The following is a 21,895-nucleotide window of genomic DNA, read 5'->3' as shown; positions in this document are numbered from 1 at the left end:
AGTCTATCTCACACAAAGTTTTCCTGGTGTCATAGTAACTCCATAGTCTCCACTAAATCCTTCCTTGAAATTTTTCAACATAGTTCCTAGCGGAGTGGGCTTACTTTGCGTTCCATCTATCTTCCTCCCGAGACAAAACAACACTCACACCACAAGAAAGAAAGGGTAAAGGGGTCACTCACTTGTCTTGCCCATCTTAAACTGAAGCACTCACTCACTTTCACTTTCCTTTTTGCAAACGAGTCAAGCCAAATCAAAATCAATACTGAGACCAAAATGCCGATAAGGGCACACCGTTATTATCAGGCCATGCTTCTATTCAAATGGAGTGGGCAAATTCCCAGGACCAGCCTGTTAAGCAATTCAAACCAAGTCAAGAATCAAAACCGAAACCAAAGTGCCGACAAAGGCGCGCAGTGGGTGATCATGCCACGCTTCCACTCAAATGGAGTGGGCAAGTTCCCAGGACCAGGCCTACCGTATTCCAGATGTCCAGACTCCAAGCGCCGGTTCCTTCCTGGTGTTCAGCTGCTGCATTGATCCTCTGCAGGGGCCTGCTGTGCACTGCTCTGATGAGGCCTTCCACCGGGGCAAATGCCTACCCGGGAGCGCTCTCAGGATCCGCGTCGCTCAAGCTGGCCGGACTCCCCCGTAGGAATACTTCCCAGGGCAGGCCTAAGATGTCTAAGGGGCTGCCTCGACCATCCATCAACCACCTCGCTTCCTGGTCAGGGAACCAAGAAATGTAGCAGGACGAGCCGCAGACAAAACCCCTCAGACACCCAGTTACGAAGGATTTGGCTTTACTGGGCTGTGAGCCTCGGCAGACTCGCGTCTCAACAGCGGGGAGCTTTGGCAGACTCAAGAACCGAGCTCCCGGAAGCCAGAGTTCCTGGCCCTTTTAAGGCCTTACAACTCTAAGGGGCTCCATGTGAAAGGGTCCTGATAGATTGCGAGCACATGCGGTTAGAGTGGGGGGTTAATCTTTTAACCTCAGGCCTGGTCATCAGTGGCACTGGCTGGTCTTGCCACTGACTTCATTCTTGTTGTTTTTCAACTTTTACTTCCTCCTTCTGTTCAGAGACAGGAGACAGTAAGAGAAATGACCTCTCTCCTCATTATGACGTGTAAATATTGCCCAACTTTCTACAAGGGACCCTTCTTCTGGCCCTTCACTGACTCATTAATCCTAAAGGAGGAAAACCCATAATAATTGCTTATTTATTTCATAGCACTCAGAAAAATCAAGGCCAGGCACAGAGGCTCATGCCTGTAATCCCAGCACTTTGAGAGGCCAAGGCAGGTGGATCGCTTGAGCCCAAAAGTTCAAGACCATCCTGGGCAACACAGTGAGACCCTGTCTTTATAAAAAATACAAAAATTAGCTGGGTGTGATGGTGCGTGCCTGTGTTCCCAGCTACTAAGGATGGTGAGGTGGGAGGATCGCTGGAGCACAGGAGGCGGGGATTGCAGTGAGCCAAGCTCATACCACTGTACTCCAGCCTAGGTGACAGAGTGAGACTCTATCTCAAGAAAAAAAAATTTTAATGAAAAGAAAAATAATAAATTAGTTGGCTCAATGAATACAAAATTTGTTTTGTTTTTTTCAGATGGAGTCTCACTCTGTCACCCAGGCTGGAGTGCAGTGGCACAATCTCGGCTCACTGCAACCTCTGCCTCCTGGGTTCAGGTGATTCTCCTGCCTCAGCCTCCCAAGTAGCTGGGACTATGGGCATGTGCCACCACGCCTGGCTAATTTTTGTATTTTTAGTGGAGACAAGGTTTCGCCATGTTTGCCAGGCTAGTCCTGAACCCCTGACCTCAAGTGATCTGCCCGCCTCGGCCTCCCAAAGTGCTGGGATTACAGGCATAAGTCACTGCGTCCAGCCCCCAGTGAATACAAAATTCAACAAATGTTAGTCAAAGGCGCTTATGGAAAAGGCTTATTGCAAGACTAGAGGATGACATGCTAATGTTAGTGTCCTCCTAGAAGATGCACACTTGGCACCATATAGGTCAGTTCCAACCAAAAGTTGATTTCTGGACCCCAGGGGCACTTGTGTTTAGTAGCTTTCTCTATGAAGCCCAGTAACTATGTCCACTGTTATGTAAATCTCTTCCCAACTTTGGGTTCAGTGACTTCACATTAGTAGCCTGAAACTGGCCATGCGATGAGTTATTTACACCACAGGAATTGGCAAACACTGTAAATCAGCTCATCACTGCATTGAATTCCTCGAGTTGAGGTGGTTATCTATAAGTTCAGTCTCACACCACAAGCTGAGGGGCACTCACTGGGTCAGCAGAGATATTTGAGCCTTTAAGGAGTTATAGCACCAGGGGCATTTGCCCCTGCTCTGCTGGACACACGTCCTTGCAACAGTGTCCATTTCCATGTGGCTGTCTTTGGGTATGTCTGACCTGCTAGGAGGTTCTTCTTGCTCCTGTTTCAGCAGTCAGTCCATCTTCCAGACACTGGACAATCCTCTCCATGGTTTCTCCATGGCTGGAGTTAGGCTTAGAGTTGAAGCTCACAGGGGCTGAGTCAAGGTGAGAACGAAACAGACACAAAAGCCCAACAAAAGAGGAAAACAATGCATATTTGATAACCGAAAAGGGGGCGGAGATGGGCTTTTTCTTAACTTTCGACTGAAATTATTGGCATGGTTGAATTCATAGACTTCCTCCCCACCTCCAGCTCTCCTGGCAGAATTCTATAGCCACTAGCACAGTGTCACTTCTTTTCTCTTCAACTGTCCTTATGAGGCTTAGCACACCTTGTAATAAAGACCAGGCAAGAGAAGACTGGGGAAGGGAGAACAGAAAACCAGCTTGCCTAGGAAGCGAAGAACACCATTTGAGGAGGGAGGTGGAGGTGCTAGAGCAGCTATGGGGTAGGAGAGAAGTCGATAGAGGAAGACAGGGTATTAAACGCATTATTTTATTATTCTCTGAATAGGTAATATATGCACATGGTACACAATTACAGAGGTCTCCCACCTCCCCTCATCTGTGCACCCAGCAGCCCCATTTCCTCCCTAGAAATAGCCTATGCCATCAGTTCTTCACATATCTCAGGGATTCCTGAGAATATTCCATCTCAAGGGCTCGCAGGCTTCCCTGGATGAGAATCACCTGGAGGGCCTGTGCAAGGACTGCTACCACCAGCCCCTGGGGGTTCTTTTCTGATTCAAAGGCTCTGGTGAATTTGCCTTTTCTTTTCATTTCTTTTTTCTTTTCTTTTCTTTCTTTCTGTTTCTTTCTGTTTTTCTTTTTCTTTCTTTCTCTCTTTCTTCTTTCTTTCTTTCTCTCTCTCTTTCTTTCTTCTTTCTTCGGTGGAGTTTCATTCTTGTTACCCAGGCTGGAGTACAATGGCGCGATCTCGGCTCACCGCAACCTCTGCCTCCCGGGTTCAAGTGATTCTCCAGCCTCAGCCTCCCAAGTAGCTGGGATTACAGGCATGCGCCACCACGCCTGGCTTTTTGTATTTTTAGTAGAGACAGGGTTTCTCCACGTTGGTCAGGCTGGTCGCAAACTCCCAACCTCAGGTGATCCACCCACCTCGGCCTCCCAAAGTGCTAGGGTTACAGGCGTGAGCCACTGCACCCAGCCTGGGAATCTGCATTTCTAACAAGTTCCCAGGTGACGCCAATGCTGCTGGCCCAGGGATTACGCTTTGAGAACCACAGTTGTGGAGGTACTCACAGAAACCCTTTCAATACTCTCTCTCTCTCTCTTTGAAGTAATTTGAGTATCTGTTTCTGGCAATGGAAATGCCTCTAAGACAGCATTAATACAGTGCAACTGCTGCCTGTGGGCCTTCCCTATGCTGGACTTTTCATCTGGAATACTCTCATCCCTGACCTCCACATGTCCAAGGCCCTGTTCAAAGGCCATTTCCTCCAGGAAGTCTTCCTTGGTTCTCTCCCTATACTGGAAGAAGTCTTATGCTCCTTTAAATTTCCACAGGAGTGTTTGTCCGCATTCTTCTAAGGGTACCTGTTATTTATTAGAACAATATATAAAAAATGGGGCTCTCTTTGCCTCAATTTTTATAATTTTTGTTAAAGAGATATCAGATCCCAAAATAAGTCTGAGGGAGACCATCAAATGTAGTACTTAGGTTTCAAGATTCTTGGTCCTCCCTCCCCTGGTCAGCTTGGGAACTATAGAATGGTTGAGGTAATTTTTGGATGATTTCTTGGGAGAGGGCTATGCTGTAAGCCTACAAGAGGAAAGGAGAAATTAAATGGAGGTGTCGCTTCCACACTCTGGAGCCTAGACAGCCTGGGTTTCAGTGGCCACTTGAGAGCTTGATGAGGGTTCTCTGTAGCTGGGGGAACCCGGGGACCAGTGCCCGAGAGAGCCGAAGCAGCCTGGGGCCAGGCAGAGAGAGAGGAGGAATTGCCCTCCACCAAAGGCAGAGCAAGGGGAGCGTTGTTGCTTCTTGAGGACCAGTGGAAAGTCTCCAAGACAGCCGTTGTGGGGGCATCTGAAATCCCACCCAATATAGCCGGGCTGGTAGGGGCTGTGCGGTGACCTCAGCTGAAAGGAAGTGTGAGGTGAACCTCACATTCCCGTGGCTCCACATGGCAGAGTCCTGGGAACGGTGGACAAGCCCCCAGTTTGGGAGATCTCTGAGGAACACCCAAAACACCCATGATCACAAGAGTCACCTTTTACTCACCTGCCATCCAGAGGACCTTGAGATTTAGAGACAAGGGCACCACCTTGTGATTTTACCGTTTCTCCTATGGGCAGGAAGCTCATTCGCCTGCTGGTGGGAAAAGGAGGGGTTGGGGGAGAGAGAGGGAGAGAGAAAAGCTACCCCATCTCCCTTCTCCGGTGGCTGGGGAGATGGAAGAACATGTAATGCCACATCAAGTTCAAAGCCTTGATTATGATATAACACTGGTCATTCTCCTGAAAGGAGACAGTGGTTGTAACTCAGAGGGGCAAAGAACTATAAGACTGCTGTTTCCTAAAGGTGGCAAGACAGGGCATAGCCCTGCTGAAGTTTCATCAGGGGCAGGCAAAGTCATTCCTTTTATTGTTATGCACCGTGTTTGCTTAAAGTTTCACACACACACTGCATAAGCTTTTTCTTTCCCTCGCTATGTCATGAATTCCCTGATATCCTGGTGTGTAACACCTCTGTGGCCCTTTTGGTGCCTAGCACCATACCTGGCACATACAAGTCTACAGCTGATAGTTGCCCATTTATTCATTGATCCTTGCCTTCAACATGTATTGAGAACCCATGTTGGGTGGTAGCAAGAGAGCAGGAAATGAAATACATGTGACTTGTGTTCCAGGAGCTTGCTGTCTGCAGGGGAGGTGTATGAGAAGTGTCTGCAGAGCCTCACCCCACTACAAGGGGAGCAAATTCAAGCCCATGGGCACCAGGCAGGAGCTTGCATAAGGGAGGCAGTCTCTAACTGTGACACCTTGGGCAAGTCTAAGACGATAGGCATGTTGGCAATTCTGGCAGAACAGGGCACCCACCATGCCCCTCGGAAGGTGGCAGCCGTTCTTTATTGCCTTCTGAGAATCCAAAACGACTGTTGCCAGATTGCCTGCTTCTCCAAAAAGAGTTCGAAATCTGGAGTTGCGTGTAAAATGTCGCCAAAAAAACCACATCTGTAGGTTCCTTCAGTCCAAGGGTCACGGTCCGGGGCCACTGTGCTGTTGTTGGCTCTCTCCCCTGGTGTTCCTGTTTATAAAGAGGGGACGCCAGTGATTGTGAGCCACGTGCTGCTTCTTTAGGAATTAATTAGTCAGGGATTTGGAGCAGCTTTATACAAAGAACTTAGCTGTGTGAAAACACTCCTTGGCCCAAAGAAGAAATATTTTTAAAATTCCAACCCTAAGTGCTTAATCTGCTAAAATGTACAACAAATAAAAATAACACTTGGAAAAGAGCTTGCTTCCTGTTTCAGAAGAGCCCCTGTGGCCTCTACAATCTGATTACAGGGAAGGGGCCTTTTCTGCCAGTGGTATGACAACAAGCCAGAGACTTACCAAACCAAGTCAGAATTTGAAAGGAACTAGTTGACAAGTTGCATTCACTGCAGCTTTATTACCTGGAAAATAGTTGCGTCCATTGGAGATGTAGTGACAGCTTCTAGGGCTGATCCCCCACGGTGGGGCTGTCCTTTGAGCCCCTGCTCGGACACTGCTGGGATCCAAAGGCCCAGGAGCCAGAATGGAGCTGGAGAAGTCCTAGGAGACAACACAGCAGGCAGCCCAGGACAGCTGGCTACCTGACACATGTCTCCATGTTCTGGGTCCTGTTCTGGGGACAGTCCCAGAGGTAGCAATCTATACAAATATAATGTATGACTGCCTTGAGGTACAAATAAGGCCATGTTTCTCATTTTTATCATTAACTCCCATCTACCTTTATAAGCAGGAAATCTGATCATCTAAACGTCCCTTTAAACCTCCTAAGAATCCTAAGCACTTGGTTCCAGGAAGTCAGTACTGCGTCTACAGGCCTGATGGAGAGAATGGGGAAGCTCCCCTGACGACTGTTTCAGTGGCTGCCACAAGGTGTTGTTGTTGGAGACTGTTTTTGTGCAGACCTGCACACAGCTGCCCTACACTTTGGGTGGAGGCCCTTGGGTGCAGGCAGGTCTTTGCCAGCCCACAGTAGTGCCACATGCCTGGCAGTGTGAAGAAAGTGCGGGGCTGTAAGCCAGCGCTTGTTGTAGCACAAATTGGAATGGGGAGGGGCCGAGGGTGTGTCTAACCTGATTTCTCAACTGGCCACCCTGAGATATCAGGCAGGCCACCAGAAATTCTGTTTCCATAAAGATCCCATAACTTTCTAGAAGGGCAGCAAAACTTTGAGACTGGCCTGCACAAAGAGAAGGCAGTGGGCATGGTTAAGAGCACAGATTTTGAAATCAGATCTACTTTGGTTCAAATTTTGACCCTTTAATAGCCGTGTGATTTGGGGCAAGTTGTTTAATGTTTCTGGGCATCAGCTTCGTAGTCTATAAAATAAGGATAAAAACACGTATTTTATAGGTTGGAGAGCTAAGCCATGTAAAAAGCTCAGCGTGGCGTCTGACCATGCCAGATTCACAATGAAAATGGCCACTGTTGGGGCGAAGGAAAAAACTCCACCGTTGCCCTCTGAAGGTCTGCTGAAAATGCGACTCACAAAAGACAGATTCAGTGGAGAAAGAACATACACATTTATTTTATTAGAGTTAACGTGATATGGGAGGCTTTAGGGTGAAGACCCAACCCCCCAGTGGGGTGTAGAGGCTTATATGTTCTAATTCTTTTTTTTTTTTCTAACTTGCTTCAGAGGAAGATACTCTTCTTCTCAGGGGAAAGGGAGATGGGGAAGTGTGGATGATTTTAGAGAAGTAGTAAATGATGTTTTGGGGAATTCAATGGGCTTGAAGAACATACAATGGCCTGGGGCAAAGCTTGTTGGGCCCAGAGAATGGACAATGGTTTGTGACAAAAGTCCATCAGCTGTGTGGGCAGACACTAGTCTTTTTTCCTATAATATGGATTCAGTTAATGAAAACTCAGGGAAGGGGCTAAAGGCAATTCTTTTCATCTTTGGTAGGTGCAGACTTTAGGCAGATAAGGGAGCTTCAGAGAACAGCGTCCTCCTATGCTTTGGGAGAGATGGGTGGGGAAGGGAAGGTCAGAGAGACCTTGAGGCTCCTTTTTCAGTTCAACATGTACAAATGGCCACATTTTGGGGTATTGGTTTCTGAGCCCCGATACCACTCATAGGTGTTTTATTTGGGCATTAATTGTGCCAGTTTTTTAAAAAAACAAAAGGACCTGTTATAATTTGAAAATTGCAGACAATGAATACATTTTAGCTAGAAATTTTGATAAATTGGATATATTGAATAAGGCTTTCAACCTGTTTTATATTCCTTTTTTTTTTAATTTTTTTTTTTTTTTTTTAAGAGACAGGGTCTTGTAATGTTGCCCAGGCTGGAGTACAGTAGCTATTCACAGGTGCAATCCCATTACTGATCAACACAGGAGTTTTGACCTGCTCAGTTTCTGACCTGGGCTGGTTCACTCCTCCTTAGGCAACCTGGTGGCACCCCCGCTCCCCTTAGTACAGACACCTAATGGTCACAGTGCACTACAGCCCAAAGCTTCTGGGCTCCGGCACTGTTCCCACCTCAGCCTCTCCAGTAGCTATGACTGCAGGTGTGTGCCCACTGCATCCAGCTATATTCTTACTTTTAAAGATCAAAACCATGGAACAAATGTTTACTCTGAAGTCCTATTCAGTGATGACCTTGTGTAGTACTTGACATAGAGTTAAGTTGTCACAGTGTCTGGTTTTTAGCTCTTGTGCTCTTAGACGACATAAACGCAGACAGTCATGGAAGGGCTGCCCAGCCCACGCTCCCACCTCTGAGCCCTTACATAAGCTCTGCCAGGTTTACCTTCCTGCTCCGGATTGATTTCTCCATAGAGGACCTTGCCTCCTGCTTTGCTGAAAAATCAGAAGCATGAGGCAGGAACTGCCTCAACTTCCTGCTGCCAAATCTCAAGTCTCCTGAATCCAGCTTCCCATTTTACCCTCCCCTTGTCCAGGTGGAGCAGTCCCTCAAGGCCAGCACCCCCACACCCTTTCACCTCTTTCCTCCTGCCTTCTCAGGACACTTGCATTAACCGTCACTCCAGATCACTCTGTATTTTCAACCTCACTTTTTCCTGGATTCTTCCAATTGACATCAGACTATGTTCAAAATTCATTAAAGATAAGAAAGTGAAGATCCTTTTATCCACCACTATTAATTAGGAAGCAGGTTTGACTGCTATAAAGGCCCCAAATAATCGAATCCACTTAAAAAGCTTAAACAAGATGAAAGTTTACTTATTTCTCACATAAGCTGGCAGGGCAGTACCTTAGTGGCATGGACCTCAGCTTCTTAAGGGTCCTCACTCCACCATTCCTAGTGGTGGCCTTGTCTCCACAGTTCATGATAACTCTCACTGCTGTAAGCAGCATCAGGAAAGAGGGATGGGGAGATGGAGAGCCCTTCCACATGAGGGTATGACTTCCACTCACCTCCCAACAGGCCAGAATCTAGCAACATGGCCATGCTTAGCTGCAAGAAAGGCTGGGGATCAGCCATTATTCTGGTACCCAGTTGATACCGTTTGGATATTTGTCCCTGCCCAAATCTCATGTTGAAATGTAATCCCCAATGCTGGAGGTGGGGCCTGGTGGGAGGTGTTTGCATCATGGGGGCGGATCCTTCGTGAGTGGCTTTGATCATCTCCTTGGTGATAAGTGAGCTCACACTTTAGTTCACACGAGATCTTTTCTTTATAAATTAATGAACCAATTAAACCTCTTTTCTTTATAAATTACCCAGTGTCAAATATTTCTTTATAGCAATACAAGAATGTCCTAATATACCAGTTAAACACAGAGGCTCTATTAATGTACCAGGAGGGAGAATGGGTATAGGGTACAGCAAGCAAGTCTACTCCTGCACACCTTATCCCCCCTAAGAACAGCCCAATCTCAATTTTCTCCTTCTCACCCCAAGTTTTCAAATGAGTTGTCCATACTCATCATCTCTACTTCCTCTCTGTGTTTGTTTTCCACATAGATGAGAATTTGCAAAAGTGTTTTGAAGCAAGGGAGAATTTTTTTTCTCATGTCAGATGCATAATATACTGACATATAACAATGTTTGAGGGAGGCACATCTCATTCATAAGCGTGAAAACCCAGTCATTATGCATAACTGCAAAAGGATCAGAGAGAATATTACACAAGTTCATTCCCTGAAGGTGGGACTAGGGGTGGGTTGAGCTGCTTAAGAAGACCTGGAAGGCGAGTTCCAGGGAGCTAAGTAAAGCCATGGAAGGAGCTGTTGTTGTCCAGGAATGGGCTGAGTCAAGGAGACACAACCAGGAGGCAACCCATGCTGGGGGCTGAGAGAATTGGATCTCGTGTGAAACTGAAGGAAGGAGAGGACACACGTGGTAGGAAGAGGGGATCAGACAAGGGTTGGGGAGGCAGATGGGAGGCAGTGAAGGTGCCTTTTAAATTCCTGATCTCATGCTTTGTAAATGTGGTAATGGGGGCACCTTTTCACATGGTACCAACTGTGCTTTCCCAGAATGGGGTAGCTCCTTAAAGGAGACATATACAGAGAAGGAAGAAATTCTTTTTTTTTTGAGTCAGAGTCTTGCTCTGTCACCCAGGTTGGAGTGCAATGGCACGATCTTGGCTCACTGCAGCCTCCGCCACCCGGGTTCAAGTGATTCTCCTGTCTCAGCCTCCCAATTAGCTGGGATTACAGGTGCCCGCCACTATACCCAGCTAATTTTTTTGTATTTTTAGTAGAGATGGGGTTTCACCATGTTGCCCAGGCTGGTCTTGAACTAATGACCTCAAGTGATCTGCCCGCCTCAGCCTTCCAAAGTGCTGGGATTACAGGTGTGAGCCACTGCACCTGGCCAACAAAATTCTTATGTGCATTGATTTTTCTCTACTTAGATCTGTTCATACTTACGGTGTTTATTAGGTAACCCATGCTTGGAGCATTGCAGATGAAACTTACGAAATCTTTGAAAACATAGCCTTTGATATCAATGCAAAGCACACGTTAAGATAAGTCTGGGGTCCAGGCATGGCAGCTCATGCCTATAATCCCAGTACTTTGGGAGGCCGAGGTGGGCGGATCACCTGAGGTCAGGAGATTGAGACCAGCCTGGCTAACATGGTGAAACCCCGTTTCTACTAAAAATACAAAAAAATTAGCCAGGCATGGTGGCACGTGCCTGTAATACCAACTACTCAGGAGGCTGAGGCAGGAGAATCACATGAATCCAGGAGGCGGAGATTGCAGTGAGCCAAGGTTGCACCATTACACTCCAGCTTGGGCAACAAGAGCAAAACTCCACCTCAAAAAAAAAAAAAAAAAAAAAAAGGGAGAGAGAGAGAAATCTGGATAATTTCTGAGTCACACTGCCAGGGATCAAATCCTGGCTTCTATACGATACACGAATTCGCTCTGCAGCTTTGGGCAAGTGACTTCACCCCTCTGTTCTTAATTTATAAAGTGGAGATAATAAGAATACATTTAGTTCCAGTAAGTTTGTTGAAACTAACATAAAACCCAATCCAAATGGGCTTTAACAGGAAAAGGGAAATTACAGGCTTATGTAATTCAAAAGATCTAATGGTAGCATTCAAGTGTGGTTTGATCAAGGCTCCAGTTCAGTTTCTCTGAGATTTCCTTTGACTTTGATCATAGTAGCAAATTGGGTAGGAACGCAGATTCCCCTTTGCACAGCCTGCCATCTAGGAAAGGATGTTCACACCCAGAATTCCTGTCCTTGGTTCCAAGACTCACTCTAGCTGGACTGGAATGGTGACCACCCACAGAACCTCACTGTGGGCAGGGTTAATGGGCTGAGCCTAGGGCCACACCCCACCTATGGAACCAGGCATGGAATTGGCTTCCCTGGAACCTATTGGACTCCTCTCAGAAGTCAGAGGCTGCTGGGAAGAAGGAAGGGAAAATACAAGCATGGGAAGCAAGCTAGAGGAATTGTTACCGACCACAGGCTCTTAGGCGCCCATGCAATAGCAATTGACAGGAGGCCAAACAAGTTTCCCAGACAAGACTTTATGGGGGCTTGTGCTCCAACACAAGGAAACTAGCCCAGGAGCAAGAGTTCTTGGCTGGCCCCACTGAGGGGAGTGCATTTCGGTGTCTTAAGGAGGGTGACATGCATAATTCATGAGGTAGGTGAGCCTCACTACATGTGTGGGGTGGAGTACAGGGTGTGCAGGCATGGTAAGGAATCATGCCAACACATACTATTGTGTGAGCAGAAAATAGCAGATAAGCCCTCCCCTGGGCAGTGATTTTAGTATTATAATGAGGCAAGGGGCAAAGATCATTCTTCGGATCTTATGTGCATGCAGGCTGTAGGATTAACTCCCTTGAGTAAGATTTAGGGTGGATGCTGCTTATCTTAGTTTCTTCAAGATCACAAAGTCAGTGGGGATGCGCTAGAGTGATGGTGGTGCAAAGTCTGCTAATTGACAGGTGTGGGAGTGGGGACCTCATCCTGGTGAGGGCTGAGTCCTGTCCCTATGCTGTCTCACAATCTGCTATATCCATGCACATTGTTTTGACCCAGGACTCCTCCCCCAGCAGTTATGGCCTTCTGATGTCCTAAGTTAACCTTAAAGAAGCAAACATAGAGCTAGTTTGTCATGGAAATTTTGACAGACTCATAAAGGCAAAGACATGATAGGTCACAGCAATGCCATGTCTACACTCATTTCCAAGAACCACATTGTAACCCACATGTGTACTGGTTGTGAAACTCTTAAACTCTTTCTCCAGGGCCAGAGTATGACTTTTGTGGGTCCCCATTTTTGCCTTCATGGTCCCTTTCTTCTATAAAAAGTACTAAAAACTATATTACTAAGTTGATACTGATAGAGTTCAAGACATAGTATCCACAAATATAGCATGTTGGCATTTGAGAAAACAGCAGAAGCAGGAAGGTCACTCTCACCTTCTCCACACTCTGCTCCCCTGAAGAGGGCCTTAATAGAATTATCTGACCTTCCTCCGAAGAAAACCTTCATTCCAAAGATGTCCTTCCTACACCCAAGGAAAGGAATGTCCTTTTCTCTGAAGACACAGGAACACAAAAAAGAATCTAAACAGGCCTTGCTAAGTACTTTCCAGTTTAATATCATTAGACCATACTTTTTTATCCTCCAATCATACTTCTGCATAGCTGTCTATAAAATACACAGTTTTTCCTGTTTCTTTGGGCCTTCATTTCTGAGTGTTCCCATGTTAAATAATTTTCTTTATCTTTTTTCTTTTTCTTTTTTTTTTTTTTTTTTTTTTTTGAGAGAGTCTCACTCTGTCACCCAGGCTGGAATGCAGTGACACAATTACAACTCACTGCAGCCTCAACCTCCTTGGCTCAAGTGATCCTCCAACCTCAGCCTGCAAAGTAGCTGGGACTACAGGTGTGCACCACTGCACCTGGCCAATTTTTAAAATTTTTAGTAGAGACGAGGTCTGGCTATGTTACCTGGCTGGCCTTGAACTCCTGGGCTCGAGTGATCCTCCCACCTTGGCCTCCCAAAGTGCTGGGATTGCAGGCGTGAGCCACCTTGCCCAGCCCACATAAAATTTGTATTAAATAAATTTGCGTGCTTTTGTTAATCTGTCTTTTATTATACGTGCCTCAGCCTTGACCCTTGTGATGAGTGAGAAATCTTTCTCCCCTATGGTATGTCTGTATTAACATTATATATTAAAACATTGTCTTCTAGTTTAAAAAAAAAAAAAATTGAAGCATTTTCATGAGCCACTAAAAGTATCACGAGCTCTGGGCTCTGCCCCAGCTGTGTCTGATGGATGGGTCCGCCCTGCCTTTATTCCCAATGCACCACAGGAGAAAAGTTTCAATGTGCACCTTGCCTAGAATTTCATCTTCTTTATGTTGCCCAGGGCATTTTCTGAGCAGCTTTCCTGGAGCTCTGTCTGCCGTCTTGCTTATGAAAACCCCAAGTTGTGTAACGGTTACCTGACAGAATGGGAATCCAGATCTCCTTCAGGATATAGGCAAGATGGAGGCCTGCAGAGATGGCCTGAAAATAAGTAGCTGGATCCTAAAAGAGTGGAAAGGAAAGTGTTCTGTGCAGTGTTCAGGCATTGAAGCTGTCCTGTTAGTGAATGAGGAAAGAGGAAGAACGCTAAAATGATCCCAATGGCCTGCACACCTTCCTTCCTTCTGTTAAGTTTCTATAATCATGACTAGGTTCATCCTTTCAATAAAAAGTTTCATAAGCCAGGCATGGTCGCTCACGCCTGTAATCCCAGAACTTTGGGAGGAGAAGGCGGTTGGATCCTTTGAGCCTAGGAGTTTGAGACCAGCCTGGGCAACAAAGTGAGACCCTGTCTCTTTTAAAAAAAGTTTAACCAATCTCGGCAGGTTAATGCTGTGGTAACAAACGACGCCAAAATCTCAGTGCTTAAAACCACAAAGATTTATTTTGTATCCGTTCTACATGACCTTCTTGGGGTGGCTAGGGACTGTCCTGCATGTCCTCCTTACTCAGGGAGCCTAGCGGATGGAGTGGCGCCATCTGGAACCGGGACAGCAGTAGTGGCAGGAAGAAGGAAAATGTGGCAAATTGCAAATTGGTTGGTGAGCCTGCCACTGGGAAGTGACCTGTGTCACTTTCACTCGCTTTTCTTTGGCCTCCAACACTGATTCAGAGGGCGGGGAAGTACGATTCCACCATGCTTCCAGGGAGGCAGAATAAGAATATGCAGTGGCCAGCCTCAGTGATTGCTGCAATAATTTTCATCTTTTTTTTTCTTTATCCTTTCATTCTTACAAAACTTGCACGTGGTCCAATAGCTCCATTCTAGGGTGAAGGAAAGAGCCTGAGTCTCTGCTGTGGCTGGGGACAGGAAATGCACCCAGCTGCCAAGCTGCTGGTGACACCTGGTGGCAGCCAGTAAGCCCCAGACTCCTGAGGGAGGAGCAGTGTCCCTATTCTCCAGCCTCCAGGTGAGAGTTCCCAGCACTGGCCGGCCTGCTGGGCTGAGCAGGTATCTGGGGATGAGGACTTAGGAGTATGAAGGCCAAGGGCTCCCTGGGAGGGAAGAGAAGGTTTCTCCAGAGATATTCACAGGGCGTGGGATCTCTAGGTAGTAAAAGGAATGCAACCTGGCTTCTTGCTCCCAGCAGGTGAAGCCAGACGTATTGTGATGTGGCAATCTAAATGACAAAATACTTTACGGACACGGTTGGGAAGTACAGATAATGACATTACATCATGTCCATTACATAAACGAAGTGAAAAAAGGTAGATACAAAAATTAGACTACAAATGACAGTTTGAAAAGAATGTTGTGTGTGTGTGTGTGTGTGTGTGTGTGTGTGTGTGTGTGTAACAGGTATGAATCAGTCCACAAACTATAGAGCAAGACGTATTTGATTCCTTTATTTCCTTTTAATCAACTTTGTCCTGCCTCTGAGCTCTCATTCATCCTGATAAAAATTTGTCCCCAGTTATTTTTAGGGGTCTCTCGTCCATAGCTGCAAAACACTGGCATTCTCCTGTGATTTTTGAGTCCATGGATACAGCCTTCTTCCACTCCACACAGTCCATGGAAGCCCCCCATCTGGCTGGGGTACACGAATCAATCTTGGTGGGCCCGGAGACTCGATTCCTCAGAGGCACCCTCTGCAGTGTCACCCCTGAAGTCTTGCCACCCCACCCACCCCCTATTCTCACCTCTCCTTTCTCCCTTCTTCCCTCTCTCCCACCTGCCCCTCAGAACACATACTCTTGAATGAGTTTAAGTTTTTCAAGAGGAAGAAGTACATCAGCCTTGCTGAAATAATCGAATAAGGGGATACCAGCAACATGGAAACCAGAAACCAGCCTGGACAACCTGGTGAAACCCCGTCTCTACTAAAAAAAAAAAAAATTTCAAAAATTGGCCGGGTGTGGTGATGCGTGCTCATAGTCCCAGCTACTCAGGAGGCCGAAGCACGAAAATTGCTTAAACCCGGGAGGCGGAGGTTGCAGTGAGCCGAGATCGCACCACTGCACTCCAGCCTGGGCGACAGAGCAAGTCTTTATCTCAAAGTAATAATAATAATAATAAACATTGAGTGTACCTCTTCCTCAGGGAAAAGAGGTTAAATAAAGCTGGATTTCCATCTGAAAAGGGAGACAGAGGGGAAATATGGACAATAACATATGAAGTAAGAGTCAGAAAAAAATCTGTACATATAAATAGGTGTATATGGAATCACCTCATAATGTTATGGTGATTATTTATGGAGAGTGAGGTTGCAGGTGAGTTTTATTTTCAACCCCACCTCTGGTACTCATGACCTTTGTGTGGCCGTCTCCCACACCGTAACAGGGTGAGTTTGGGTGACCTATAGAATACAGCAGAAGTGAAGGTTCGTCACTCCCCACTGAGGCTATAAAGGGCTGTAGTTTCCATCTTGGACACTGTCTCTTGCTCTTTCTCTCACATCATTTATTCTTAAGGGAAATTTTGTCCTGAGAAGCCCTATAGAGGGGCCAAGCCGTGGCCTCCTGCCAACAGCCACATGAGTGAGCTTAGAACCAGACCCTAGCAGGCCACTGATGCCATCCATGCGTAGTCCCAGCTAGTTGCGAGGCTGAGGCTAGAGGATTACTTGAGCCCAGGAGTTCAAGGCAGCAGTGAGCTATGATCACAATGCTGAAAAAGCAGCAGATCCTGCAACTTGCCAAGGCTTCACATGAGAATAGCCCTGACAACATCTGGACTGCAACCTCCTTAGAGTCCTTGAGTCAGAACTACCCAGCATATTTCAGATGAGACCATAAAAGAGGAAGAAAAGAACCACCTGGCTGAGCTGCTCTCAGTGATCATGAGATAACAGATGTTTGATATTTTAAGCTGCTGGGTTTTGGAGATAACCTGTTACACAACAACAAATAACTAACACAGTATTTTCCCTGCAATTTTCAAGTTCTATATAATGTACATATATTGCCTTACAACCAGAAAAAAATGTTTTAAAAGATCAAGTAAATCCTTCATTCCAGTGTGATACAGAACAACCTGTTCAGTTGTCTGATTACCATCACTGCTTTGCACACCTGTACCCACTGAAGTCCATGTGGTAAGACACCAGCTACACACCAGGGAGGCCTGAACAGGGGTTGGTCTTAATTTGGTTTTGCCAGAGACCTTGGTGTTGCAAAACATCCCATAAAAAGGGGTGATACTTTTCGTGTGATGCAGGTCTTGCAAATGTAGCTAAAAATCAATTAATTCCCTCAGGAAATTGGATAACATTTAAACCTGGTTAACAGCCTCAAATGTCGTATAAAGTAATAAATAGCATTTGACTATTACCAACAGCTACATTTTGTTTATAGAGGATTTTCTTTCTTTTCTTTTTCCTTTTTTTTTTTAGAGACAAGGTCTCTTCCTGTCGCCCAAGCTGGAGTGCAGTGGTGCAATCATGGCTCATTGCAGCCTCAACCTCCCAGGCTTAAATGATCCTCCCAGCTCAGCTTTTTGGGCACCTGGAACTACAGGCACATGTCACCACACCCAGCTTGGATTTCCCAAAATTGGAAATGTACCTTTTTCTTTTGAAGGTCAGTGGGCCTAGAAGAAAATGTGGCATGGTAGGCAGAATGCTGTCCTTGAACCTGAAGCCTTCCCTCTGCCAGGAACAGCTCTGTGGCTCTGCAACAAGTCACTTTGCCTCTGTGGCCAGTTTCCTCATATGTAAAACAGCAGTGTTGTACATACTATCTCTAATGACTCCAAAAATTTGTTACCCTATAGTCTTGCTTTAACCTACCATGGTATTTTGGCTCTTGAATGACAAGCCTGAGCCCCCACTCATGATGGATGTTGCACCATCCAGTATGGAGGCCGCTATGTGCATGTGGCTAAATTCAAATTAATTTCAATGAACTAAAATTAAAATGTATTTCTCTGTTGCAGTAGCCATGTTTCAGGTGCTCCATAGCACCTGCAGCCAGTGGCGATGTATGACACAGCGCAGAGTTAGAGCAATTCCACCAACACAGAAAGTTCTACTGGACAGCTGCTCTAGGGCCTCACCTCTCCAAGTGTGGTCCACGAACCAGCAGCACCACATTACCTAGGAGCCCTTAGAAATGTAGACTCTCAGGCCAGGCACAGTGGCTCACATCTGTAATTCCAGCACTTTGGGAGGCCAAGGCAGGCTGATCACCTGAGGTCAGGAGTTCAAGACCAGCTTGGTCAACATGGTGAAACCCCGTCTTTACTAAAAATACAAAAATTAGCCAGGCGTGGTGGCAGGTGCCTGTAGTCTCAGCTACTCGGAAGGCCGAGGCAAGAGAATCGCTTGAATTCAGGAGGCGGAGGTTGCAGTGAGCTGAGACTGTGCCGTTGCACTCCAGCCAGGGCAATAAGAGTGAAACTCCGTCGCAAAAAAAAAAAAAAAAAAAAAAGAAAGAAAGAAAGAAAAGAAAAGAAATGTAGACTCTTGGGCCCTACCCCAGATCAGCTGAATCAGAATCTGGATTTTAACAAGATTCTCCAGTGCTTCCTGCAGGTGTGAGTTTGAGAAGCCCTGCTATAGGGAATATTCTCCGCTGAGCAGGTGACTGGAAGGACAGAGTGGTGGTTAGATGTGTGTCCTCGGCCGGATGCAGTGGCTCATGCCTGCAATCTGAGCAGTTTGGGAGGCCAAGGCTGGAGAATCACTCGAGCCCAGGAGTTCGAGACCAACCTGGGCAACATAGGGAGACCTTGTCTTTACAAAAACATGAACAAAATTAGCCAGGCATGGTAGTGCATGCCTGTGGTCCCAGCTACTTGGAAGGCTGAGGCAGGAGGACCACTTGAGCCTGGGAGGTCAAGGATGCAGTGAGCCAAGATCATGCCACTGCACTCCAGCCCGGGCAACAGAGTGAGACCTTGTCTCAAAAAAAAAAAAAAAAAAAAATTGTCGCCTCTGTGACCACACTCAGTGGATGTGTAGCCTGGCTATTCCTTAGCTGTGTGACCTTAGGCAAATTTCTTAACCCTTCTGGGCTCCAGTTTCCTTATTCAGAAAATAGTATCCAATTCATGGGAAACTCTGAGGCCATAACAATATAAAACAATTATCACAGTGCCTCCCTAACACACAGCAAATGCTCTTTAAATGACAGTTTTGTTATTTTGGGGTTCTATGAGGTTTCAGGTTTCTGACAACCCCAGGCCTTGAGATCCAATGCAGACAACAGGCCAAGAGAGGCTCTTCTCCTTTCTGCCACAGGGTGGCGCTGTGTCACAACGTCCTTTCCTCTCCCGCAGACTTGGAGCTGGCTCCCGGGCAGGAAACCAGAATATGAGATTTCCGCGGTGTCTGTTTCCGATTACTAAGCACGACCGGGCAGCCTGGACACCGATCCAAGCATTCATCTGGCAGATAATAGGAAAACAGTCCTCAGCTTTGTATCCAGTTGGAATGCAAAAGTAAGGGTCGAAGCAAGAGTTCAATAAGGGCTGTGTGAAAGTGGTCGTGGAAGCCGGAGACTCCTGATGGAGGACTGGGGGCAGGGAAGTTTCGGATTTTCTGTATCAGCTGTGCAACGACTTGTGTTCCTTGAACCACATGTTCAAACTACAGCCCTTTGCTGGCCAAGTATATGGGTGTGTGTGTGGGCGGGGAGTCGGGGTGGGGAGCCTGTGGGAGGTGTGGGTGTGAGAAGGAGAGACGGAGAGAAGATTTTTAGTGTTTTGAAACAGGGTCTCGCTCTGTTCTCAGGCTCGAGTGCAGTGGTGCAATCACAGCTCACTGCAGCCTCGACCTCCCTGGCTCAAGCAATCCTCCCATCTCAGCCTCCTGAGTAACAGGAGCCACAGGCATGTGCCACTATGCCTGGCTAATTTTTTATTTTGGTAGAGATGGGAGTCTCCCTATGTTGCCCAGGCTGGTCTCAAACTCCTGGGCTCAAGGGATCCTCCCATCTCAGTCTCCCAAAGTGCTGGGATTACAGGTATGACCCACCGTGCCTGGCTGGGATTTTTTAAGGAGTCGATTTCTAAAGTTTCTCAAACTTGAGCCTACCTCACAGTCACCTGGCGGGGCTTGATTGCTTGGCCCTAGTCTCAGAATTTTCAATTCAGTGGGAGGTCTGGCCTGAATAATTTGCATTCCAAACAAGCTCCCAGGTGATGCTGAGGCTTCTGATCCAGGGACCGCCCTTCACTACCCTAAACTGAAAAGCTCACCTGGACCAAATTAGATACTCCTAGTTCAAGAGAAGGACATCACTCCAGAGGAAGTTCCTTTAACCCCCAACCCATGGTGACACCCTCAGCACTCTTAGGAACCTCTTAAGTCCCCCTTGGGCCATGTCAGGGGACTTGTCAGCCTGAAACCGCATGTGGACAGGAAAAGTGGCTACAGGGCCAGGAGCCAGGGTTATTCCCGAGTTATAGTCCCCTCTTCCCTCCAGGCTCTTAATTCATAACTCTTGCTCTGTCCTGAGAAGGGTGATTAAGACCTTCAAAACCCTGCTTAGTCCCACTTGTGGCACCAAACCTGCGGAGAGCACTCTTTTTGCCTGATGCAACCAGTCCAAAGCAGGGTCACTTCCCCCTAGAAATAGGAAAGAGCAGAGGTCTGGATGATTCTGATGGGGGTGTTGGACATTTCAGAGGGAGGGTGGACAACTCAGATGGGACCCCCAATGGTTGATACAGGCTGATTGGAATACTCATGACCAGAGAGAGAGTCCTAGGAACAAGCCTGGGTCCTCCTCTGAGTTCCTCAGGCACCAGGGCCTCTGCATGTATGGCACTGATCATATACCACCTGGCCATGAATCGTGAGTTTTGCCATTCTTTCAAAAAGACTATGTGGCCCACTCAGGATGTGCCAGGCTCAGCACCAGGCTTGAATGGGAGCCCACATCCTCACAATGGGAAAAACACGCAGATGTCAAAGCACATCTCACATATGTGTAGTGGGCCTATGTATGCAGCTGCCAGGCTCTGGGCCTTGAGTTCTCCTAAAGCCTAGTTTCCCAAGCAGTGTAGTGAGGCCCACTGGTGGGCCATGAGATGAGTAAGGGACGCCAGAAGCTAATGTTTTAAGTCTAAATAGTTTTAAGGAATAGCTATCTTTATAAGGTTGAGATGAAGATAAAATAAATTTGGTAAAAGTAAGGTGAGTTGATTTAGAGAACAGTAATAGGCTATAGGGTATGTGCTTATCTGAAGTTTGGGAAACACTGGCCAACAGAATTCACACATGCAAAAGTATGGGTAACGGAGACTTCACTGGAGACTTCATGGTAGCAATTGAGGAGGGGTCTTTAGGTAGCACAGCCCACATCCCACACGGCCATAGGACCCCACAGGAGTCATTTTCATTCTTCCCAAGTCCATTCATGGCCACACAGTCACTGGATCTTTTTGTGTCTTTGTTTTGTTTTGAGACAGGGTCTCACTCTGTCACCCAGGCTGGAGTGTAGTGATGCTATCTTGGCTCACTGCAACCTCGACCTCCCTGGTATCAGGTGATCCTCCCACCTCAGCCTCCCAAGTAGCTGAGAACGCAGGCATAACCATCATGCCTGGCTAATTTTTTGTATAAACGGGATTTTGCCATGTTGCCCAGGCTGGTCTCAAACTCTCAAGCTCAAGCCATCCGCCCCCGCTCAGCCTCCCAAAGTGCTGGGATTACAGATGTGAACCACTGTGCCCAGCCCACTGGGTCTTTTTTTTTTTTTTTTTTTTGAGACAGAGTCTTGCTCTGTTGCCCAGGTTGGAGTGTAGTCGCGTGATCTTGGCTCACTGCAACCTCTGCCTCCCAGGTTCAAGCAATTCTCCTGCCTCAGCCTCCCAAGCAGCTGAGACTACAGGCGCATGCCACTACAACCGCTAATTTTTTGTATTTTTAGTAGAGACGGGGTTTCACTGTGTTAGCCAGGATGGTCTTGATCTCCAGACCTCATGATCCGCCCACCTTGGCCTCCCAAAGTGCTGGGATTACAGGCGTGAGCCACCGCGCCCAGCCTGGGTCTTTTTATTGTCTGTGTTTCTGCCACTTGGGTCCAGATTCCTGGCTCCATACAGGGGCCACACCCTACATCACCAACTTCAGTTCTTTCCCTTTATTATGAAGAAGATTCAGCTGTCTCCCAAATTCCACCCCAAACTCTGGAACTGGGGAAAGCTTATGTGGTTTATATTGTAAAGGTCAATGAATACCAGTAAAGCCATTTTTTAAAAAATGCTTTATTAATGAAGATAGTAATGCAAAATGGTGCAACTACTTTGAAAACAGTTATGCAGTTTCTTAAAATGATAAACATA

General features: G+C 46.8%; 1 protein-coding gene and 1 non-coding gene across 2 annotated transcripts in view; both read right to left on the bottom strand.

Moving 5' to 3' along the window:
• Positions 1–2,922: 2,922 nt before the first annotated feature.
• The window catches only part of LOC129057685 (uncharacterized), a 30,524-nt gene continuing 11,551 nt past the window's right edge, over positions 2,923–21,895 (bottom strand). Inside the window, exons 2-3 of the mRNA XM_054548133.1 lie at positions 6,084–6,222; positions 2,923–5,713 (exon numbers count right to left, since the gene is read on the bottom strand). Of these exons, the coding sequence (XP_054404108.1) occupies positions 5,535–5,713; positions 6,084–6,222 (318 nt within the window). The 3' untranslated portion in view covers positions 2,923–5,534. The remainder of the gene's footprint in view (positions 5,714–6,083; positions 6,223–21,895) is intronic.
• LOC112132212 (small nucleolar RNA U13) lies at positions 9,667–9,766 on the bottom strand. Its single transcript, XR_002914018.1, has one exon. It is a non-coding gene; the product is annotated as a small nucleolar RNA U13 (small nucleolar RNA).

This window comes from Pongo abelii, chromosome 12 (assembly GCF_028885655.2).
Source record: "Pongo abelii isolate AG06213 chromosome 12, NHGRI_mPonAbe1-v2.0_pri, whole genome shotgun sequence".
Taxonomy (NCBI): domain Eukaryota; kingdom Metazoa; phylum Chordata; class Mammalia; order Primates; family Hominidae; genus Pongo; species Pongo abelii.
The sequence above is the reverse complement of the archived record's forward strand: the minus strand, read 5'-3'. Positions and strand labels throughout refer to the sequence as shown.